The 9,215-nt window shown below is 36.2% G+C and overlaps 1 protein-coding gene across 1 annotated transcript in view; it reads right to left on the bottom strand.

Moving 5' to 3' along the window:
- The window catches only part of IL1RAPL2 (interleukin 1 receptor accessory protein like 2), a gene marked incomplete at its 5' end in the record, with an annotated part of 47,968 nt that overhangs the window by 24,338 nt on the left and 14,415 nt on the right, over positions 1-9,215 (bottom strand). The window contains one exon of the mRNA XM_077761739.1: positions 5,991-6,136. Coding sequence (XP_077617865.1) covers positions 5,991-6,136 — 146 coding nt within the window. The remainder of the gene's footprint in view (positions 1-5,990; positions 6,137-9,215) is intronic.

Below are 9,215 nucleotides of genomic sequence, written 5' to 3'. Positions count from 1 at the left end.
TTGTAAATATTTTGGATTCTTTCTCTTTCCATATCTCTGTCTCTTTGGTCAGAATAGATTTCAACGGTTTTAAAAGTCACCAAATGGGAATTTTTTTAGCAATTTCTATGTCATTTACAGAGTACAGTTGTTATTAGATAGATGGAAACTTCAGCAGTAGGAACAATTTGTGCTACCAAGTAGCAGACACCTTTTTCAGCAGTAAATTTATGGAAGAAAACCATGGTGTGAAAAGTATATTTGTGGTTTTGGGGGTCCATTTTATAAAAATGTCTTTGAAATATATTATCTAATGATGGTTGTTTATGTTGAAAACTGTGCACCTAGTCACTGAGACTCAACCAGTATTCTTTCATTCAACCTAGGCAGAGCCATTAAAAAGGAAACATGCATCTTATAACCAGAGGGCAGAATTGCCATCACCAAGATGACACTTGACTTTTTTTTTGTCTTCTGTTTTCAACTGCCATTTTCCATCTCAGCAAGATCTATACTTCTAGAGACATTTCCTGAGAAGGTGAAAATCGTTTTATTTGGACCGTGTGTTGTATACACATCACAAAGATAGTGATAGCCAGAACAGTAAATATTTATGGGGTTGTAACTTTTTGTAGGCACCCAAAGTACAAGTGTAGTTCTTTTTAATCCTCTTAGTTTGAACCCAACTTTTTCTTCACTTTGCACATTAAGATCAACATCATAGAATGAGACAAATAGCAGCTGAAGCCAAGGGACTAGAGAGAGGGAATACTGGAAATGTTTTGAGCTAGCTCAAAAGTTGGGAAGCAGGTTAGGAGATCTCACCTGAGGGTTTCCTATACAGATTGGGGGTTCAGGGTGGGGCAGTAACACTGGGAGTGAAAAGAGAGGAATTCAGTGATATGCTCCTATTTGTAGGAAAGGCGGTATGTGCAGAGAAGAAATAATTAGCAGAAATTCCTTAGCATAAATTCATCGCAGTACACACACACACACACACACACACACACACACACACTAAACTTCTTACTGAAATTTAAGTTATAATTGTTGATAGTAGTTCATCAGAGAGTGAGCAAGTGGTAGGTGCACGTAAAAGATGCATAAATAAGGATGTCTTGCTCTGAGAAAGCCTGACTCTGTTAATTGTATATATTACACACGAGTTTTCATTTTACGAAAGGCATTTTCACAGTAAGGATTCATCAAATGTTTATTCATTATTATCACTTAAGACCTTTTCAATATTTGACTTATAGCTCATCAGGAAGTTGTTGTTCCATTAACAAATGTCATATTCATATTCTGGGTGAAAATCATGCAGCCACTGCGGCCAGACCCTGCTGTGATAAAATTCGAAAGGTTCAACTCCAAAGGAAACATCTGAAGTTTTGCAAGACAAGCCAGAGCTCAGTCTGATTAAAAATGTTGGAGCAGGGCCATAGGGCTGCTCGCTCTTTTCTGGAGCTCTACCATATTGTTGAGAGCTCCCAAGGAAAATAGAATAAGGGAAGATGAACTGCATCCTTTTGTAAAGCACAGTGAAAAAATTTAACTGTTACCTGATATAGGGAGTGCACACTGGTATAATTTGACTCACCAAAAGGTTTTTTTGTTCTATATAATGTTTTCAAAAAAATAGATACTAATATTTAAAACTCAAAAGAGTTTTGAGTTATTACCTAGTCAAACATCATTTGAAAACTCAAATTCTCTTTTCTTTGAGTTTACATTTCAGCAAGCATGGCAATAATCTACTAGAAAAGAGTAGTGACTGCCCCTTTAAAGTGAACCATGTTTTCTCTAGCCTGTGTGTTTTTTTCCTAAGATCCAGCCTCTTAAAATAAAGTTTTACTATCTGCCTGGACCCTGCGGTCTTAAATTTTTTAACCTCCAATCTGGAAAGTGAATGTCTTTTAAAAGAAAAATGCATTTAGATAGCCCAGGGCAGATACTAGTCAAGAGAAAATCACGGATAAATCCTCTCTTTACCAATCCCTGTTATCTATTTCCACCCTATTGCTCTGGCCCTCTAGGAGGAGTATTTTCACTCAACAAATATTTTTGAGCACTTACTATGTTCTATTCAGTAGGGATACAACAGTAAATAAGGCAGAAAAAGTCCCTGTTCTCATGGAGTTTACATTTTGGGGGGGGGGGAGATAAGAAGAAAACAAATATGTAATAAGATATCAAATAGTAATAAGTACAATAAACAGATATAGAGCCAAGTAAGAGGGAAAAAAAAGTGATGGGTAGTTAATGATTAGATCAATAAAATATGGCATACATATATATGATGGAATATTATTTCACCTTTAAAAAAGAGGGGAATTCTATCATTTACTACAACATAGATGAACCTGGAGGGTATTATGCTAAGTGAAGTAAGCCAGAGAGAGAAAGGTAAATACTAGACTGCATTGTGCCACTCATATATTGAATCTAAAACAAAACAAAACAAAACAAAACAAAACCTGAAGTCATGGAAGAAGGCAGTAAAAAAAAATGGTTGTCGGGTGCTGGGGCTAGAGGAGAAAATAGGGAGAAGTTGGTAAAAGGGTACAAACTTCCAGTTGTAAAATGAAGAAGGTCTAAGGATCTAATGTAGTTGATAACATTGTATTGCACAATTGAAATTTGCTAGGACAGAACTCACATGTTCTCACCACAAGAAAAAATAAAAGAAGGTAAATATGTAAGGTGATTGGTATGTTTATTAATTAACTCAACAGGGGGAATCTTTTCACAATGTATATGTATATCAAATCATCCTGTTGCATAATTTTAATTTGTCAATTTAATTTGTCAATTTTACCTCAAGAAAGCTTAAAATGCTTAAACAAAGAAAGTGCAGATACCTTTATACTTTGGCAATCACACACAAAGGGAAGACAGAGAAACTGAAACAGTCCATGCCCTCAGATTTGGGAAGTGCCCTCAGATTTGGCAGTGAAGGAGATGGAATGGACCTGGCACAATGATTTGAACTGTATTAAAATTTTTAATATTCTAAAAAAAACCCAAAAGCAAAAAGCAAAAACAAAGGTAGTACTCTTTTATAGAGTGTGGGCAGGAGAGGCTATTGAGCAGGTAATATTTAAGCACAGACCTGTATGAAAAAAGTGAGTGAATCCTAGGAACAGCTGGGGGAAGAATGATCATCAGCTAGGACTATGCTTGGTGAGCACAAGAAATAGAAAAGAAGTTAGTGTGTGTGATGTTTGAGGCAAAAAGAGATTGTGGTAGAAAAGTAGATCAGAATTCACAGTAGATTATGTCATGCATTGTAGGCCATGGTGTAGATTTGTGATTTCATTCTAAGTGTAATGGAGAGGGTTCTATAATTGGAGGGTTCTGATTAGAGGAATAATACGATCTAAGTTACATATGAAAAGGATTATTCTGGCTGCTGTGATGAGCATAGACTGCAAGATGACATGGAAGAAGCAGGGAGGCAAGTTAGGAGTCCATTGAGTGAGCCAGGCAATTGATGCTGGTGCTTCAGACCAGGGTCATTAACAGTGAGTGTAGGGAAAGTCATTAGAGTCTGGACTATTTTGAAAGTAGAGCCATGGGATTTGCTGATTGACTAGATATAGCCTGTAAGTAGAGAAAAGAAAAAGTCAAGGATGACTCCCAGGATTTTGACCTGAACAACTGGAAGGATGGTGATGGAGATGGAGCAGTCAACTGGAGGATCAGGTTTATATGAAGGAGAAAAAAAATTCTTGTTTGGGACAAATGAAGCTTGATATGCCTACCAGATATGTCTACTAGTGGAGTTTTTGAGTAGTGGTTGAATAGGCAGTTAAGTATACAACTCTGGAAGTTAGGAAAGATGGCCAGACTAGACATATAAATTTGGAAATTGTCAGCATATATATGCAGTAAGCAAAACCATGAGATGGAGATGGAATGAAATCATCTAAGAAGTGAATGAGAAGAGATGACCTGAACTCTGGGGAACTCGAATATATGGAGATGAGAAGGATTAGAATTAACATTCTCATTTATTCATGCTTTACACACATTTCCTCACAGAAGCCATGAGAAATTGCAATTTTACAGTGTACCTTGGTTTCGAGACAGATTATTAGAAATTTTAAGGGGTGCTAGTGGTTGCTTTACTTATTAAAGAGAAATGGATTTATTTTTAAACTCAGATATGGCTATTTTTATTGCTGCCAACTGAATGATAGGAGCCCTGCTACCACCATTATTTTTCCTCATAGCAGTAACACTTGTGCAATTTTTTGTTTAAGTATTTTTTATTTTTAAAAATGTTTATTCATTTTTGAGAGAGAGACACAAAGTGTGAGTGGGGGAGAAGCATAGAGAGAGACACAGAACTCGAAGCAGGTTCATGGCTCCAAGCTGTCACAGAGCTCGATGCGGGGCTCAAACTCACAAACTGTGAGATCATGACCTGAGCTGAAGTCCAATGCTCAATTGACTGAGCCACCCAGGTGCCCCAAAATTTTTGTTTAATGTTTATCTTTCTTTGTACACTCACAGGCTTGGGGATGTCTATTTTATTCATCACTTTATTTCCTAGTACTTAGCACAATACTTGCTATACATGATCTTCAATAATAAAAGATAATTCCATTCATTAACCAGATGGGTTCTAAGTACCTATAGTGGCCAGACATTGCCCAAGTTGCTAAGGATACAGAAGTGCTGCAACCCCTGGGTTGATGATCTCTGAGCCTAAAATAAGACTGGAATGAGTAGGAACAAAGTGATCTTTGCTATAAAGTATATGGACATGATCAATGTCTGCCCTTTATGTAGGTGGACTATGTGGTTGCCTAGTGCACAGGAGAAGTTATCCAAGTTCTGTATAATAATAAACACTGAGTGTGGTATATTTTACACTACATCATTATCATTTGAGCCTCAAAATGCCTCTACAAGGTAGATATTATTATCCTTGTTTTACACGTGAGAAAACTGAGGTTCAGTTTGCTTAATCAGACAAATTAGTCCTACAAAATCAAGGAGTTGAATCGGTGGCTAAACCAGGATCTCCTCAACCAGGGTCTCCTGATTTTACTCTGTATATTAGACTCCTTTATACTTAAAAACTCCATTATTTTAAGATGGANTTCTCCTAGAACTGCTGGTCAAGGTCAAGTATTAGGGTTGGCTGGAAAATAGAAATTCCATCTTGGTTAAGAGGTACAACTAGTGACCTTATTGATTGAATGTGTTCTATTGCTCTATAGCCTAGACAACAAGAACAGTGATTGAGAACATTTGTTCTGTAACATTTACAAAAACGTTTGCCAGATGCTCACATACAGAAATATTTAGCCTTTTGCGGTAATCAAGGGTTGAGACAGGGTAAGAGCCAATCTCAGAAGCTTCTCCAGCTTCTGGGATTTTTGTTTCTATATTTGCTTTTATATTCTTTATTTATAAATTTACTTTCTTTTCTTTGCCCATTATATAATTTCGATCCCATCTGAAACCAAAGTTAGAGAGGGATTTCCATTAATGCCAAATTATTTTTAAAATATATGCATCTGTCAAAGGCCTCTTAATACCAAGTCATATCATGAGATATTATTTATAATCTTTATTATGACAATTACAAGAATATTATGATACTCTATTTTAGTCAGGGAATAAAAAAAGTGGCTTTGTTTCTCATTCATAGAATCCCTAGTTCTTCATTTAAACAATATAAGATGGTGAAATATAGAGAAAAATTTGTATGTCAATACCTTTCAAATTTTATGTAATACTTATAACCAAGGTACATTTTATCTTACTGAATTTAACACATAACAATATTTCATTTTATTTATCTACTTCCTAATGGTATACAAGATTGTAGGCATTTCATGCTAATATCCATAGCAATAGAGATATTTTTCCTTAAAAAGACAAAACGTTTAATAGCAATTTGTGCTAAATGATAAAATAAGGCCAGGAAGCATATTTAACTTCAATAGTTACTTGGTATCTAAACAAACCATAGTAATAGCTACAAAAACAAATACCCTTTTTACGCAGCAGAACACTGGCATGTTTCCGTCCATTTCGGTTTTCCACATGGCAGGTATAATTTGCCAGGTCAGCCTCCACCACTGAATCAAAGATGAGTGCCAACTCAACTTCTTTTTCTCCAAGATGCTCTTTGAGGAGCCTGAAATAAAGACAGTATTATTGGTTGAATTCATTTGACTTGAGGAATGAGCAGCTATGCAAAAATTGCAGATGATTATGTAGCTCACAAAGTCTCCATTGGGCATGGCGAACGTTGACTGGGTATTATGTATGGGACCTTCAAAAAGAAACCACAAAAAGTGACTCTTGATGTGAAGATCAGATGGGAAAGGAAAGAAGTGAGGAATTCACTCAGCAAAAAGAAATATAACCATGCCAGTAGGCTTTGATAAATAAGCCATGATTTGTGCAGCAAAATAGGAGGAAACACTGGGCCCAATGTCTAAGCTGAACTTATGAAAACAAATTAGATTTTTATACCAATTGCATGAAGGGAAAAATATTGATAGGTGTAGTGTTTGTGTCTGAGGTTAGAGTTTCGACAACAGGGAGTAAGAAAGTAAAGAAGTGAGCCTCAAAAATGGTTGCCTTATAGGAAGAAAACTGAAAGTGGTAAGTGGTCTTCTATCCTCAATTAACCATGAGAAGTCTGTTCTCTACTTTCCTCCTACATTTGTATAATGCAGGCATGTGCCCTGTGCCTTAATCTGCCAATGATGTTGGCCCCTGCCATGGTCCTGTCTTTTTCAGACACTGTTTCCCCTTGTCTTTCTCCTTTCACCCTTCACAGGAAAAACCCTGCCCTGTATGACATTTTCTCATAGTCCTGCCTTTTGCTTTCTGAAGTGAAGTTGCAAAGGGCCTTAAATGGCTAGGAATGGGTTTTTTTTACAGAGGAACTGAGTTGCCAGGAAACTTTCTTAAGGAGTGTGCCTCCTGTTTCTTTGGAAAGTTACATTCTCACCAAAGGCCAGCTGCCTCCTGAGTGAGGTGATAGTGGGCACGGTGCTGAATTTTCTTTTCTGTCTCCTGCCTTTAACCAAAGAAAAAGCAAATTGCAAGTCTCCATGGTGGCAATCCTGCTCTTAGGTTCTAGGGTGAGATTCTTAAATACATGTATTTGCAAGATAGAAAACTGGAGCACTGAAGTTAATTATCTCCTTTTTGGATACTTGGTTATGAATGCAAAGATGAACCCTCTGATTTTCTGGCATTTAGCATAAAGTTGGAAAAGAAACCATGTTCCAAAGAAACCAGGTTCTACACATACAGGCCTCAAATTTACAAGCTAAAGATGGATCCTTACAAAATCATTAAGTCAATGTGCCTTAAATTAACTCAGCTTTAAGTTGGGAAGAATACCTACCATACTCAACTTTGTTGTGAGGGTAAAATAGGTTAAAGTAATTGAAAGAGTGAATACCACTATACACATGCAAAGGGATGTTATTAAACACCAACATTTCATTATCAAATGTAGAGCATTTACATTTTTGCTCCTACAAAAATATTTATATTTATATTTATTGATATTTAAATTTTGATTGGCTTAATTTCCTCTGGTTTCCCTTTGAGGGAAAGAAGGGCTTAAAATTGTGTTGGTAGAAGAGAGTGCCTGGAATCTGAGAGTCTTCCATACTGAAATGTGAAACCCAGATTATATTCCAAATAGACATGCTTTTAAAATTTACCTTGTTTCTGTACCCTCCCAATGATACACATATCTGAGAGTTCATAATACTGGCATTTGTAACTTGAGTAAGTCTCCTGCCCTTTAAATTATGTACTATCACTGAACTAGATAAATGTAAAGCGTTGTCTTACTACATTTTACTGATAGTCTTTCTATTAACTTTTTTCTTACTGGTTAATATAATTTTTCTCTCTCAACATATACCTAACCAAGGGAAAAATGGGAATTTACTATCTTCATGGTTTGTATTGCATTTTACTTTCTCCATTTTCTCCCTGGTATGGGTAAATCTCACTACATGCAATTCTCTTAGTTCTATGTAACCTGCTATGGAAGAACCGCTTTTAGTGCCACAAACTGCTTAACCACCACAAATTAAGTTTGATTTAAAGCTTCATTTGTAGTGCAGCCACAGCCTCTGTCAGGCATGAGGCAGAAAGCTGATCCTGTCCTTCCAGACCAAACCTTTCCCTCTTCATTTCTAATGCAGTTTCCAAAAGCAGATCTTCACAAGCTGCAGAAAGAATCTGAAGGGAGGATTTGGAAAATTATCTTTCATCCATCTATTAATATATATGAGGTATCTTAATTATTAGCTCTTGAAAATCTAGAAGTGACTTGCTTTGGGGGAATTAAATAATCAGTCGATGTTTATATCTACAAATCACTCAGTAGAGCAATCATAATTTCCTAGCAAATATTGATATATAACAGTCAACCAATGATTCTTTGTCAGTCCCCTAATAAGTGCATAGCTGTGGGCTAGAAGTTTGGTGTAACATAAATATAAGCATTAAAAGACCAGGTTCCTGCTCCCAGAAAGCATTAAAACTTAAACAAGAGACAAGATCTACATCGTTGAAAAAATATATAGACATAATGAAGTAAAGAAGAGTGCTTACAATGGACTTCCAAAGAGAAAGAATATTATTGAATAAATTAGCTGTAAAAGGCCTGAGAACAGTTTGCCTAGACAAAAGGAATAAGGGAGTGTTTCCTGGGATGGAAGATAGGAACAGGTTTTTGCAGAATATGTGAAAGAGAGACACTGAAGGGATTGGCTTTGAAATAGAGAATACAAATGGAAAGATCCTGGGATGTATTTTAAATAACTTCAGAAATATTTTATTTGAAGGATCAACAGGGAAAGCAAGTTATATGCATTATCAAACACTGGAAAAAATAGAAAATAATAATAATAATTTAAGTGACAGGAATCACCACCTTCAAAAGTTTCAGTTAAGACCTAGTCTTAAAAACTAATACTAGAAAAAGTTTGGAAGTTGTCACTCTCATCCACAAGAAAAAGAGCTGAAGAAAATGAAAATTAACAATTCTTAGATCAATCACAGAGCTGAATCACAGGAAAACCCTTGCCCCCAAAACTTTAGAAAGAAGCAAATACTGAGAAATACAGTATACTGGGAGCAGAAACCAAGGAGCAAGAGCCAGTACAGGTAGAAACTATAACCGATAAGTCACTGTAGGCCCACTATGGACTAGCCTGAGAGGTAAAAACGCCGTG

The sequence above is a fragment of the Crocuta crocuta genome, unplaced genomic scaffold, assembly GCF_008692635.1.
Source record: "Crocuta crocuta isolate KB4526 unplaced genomic scaffold, BGI_CrCroc_1.0 scaffold2350, whole genome shotgun sequence".
Classification (NCBI taxonomy): Eukaryota; Metazoa; Chordata; class Mammalia; order Carnivora; family Hyaenidae; genus Crocuta; species Crocuta crocuta.
Note: the sequence above shows the minus strand (reverse complement) of the source record. Positions and strands in the feature narration are given on the sequence as shown.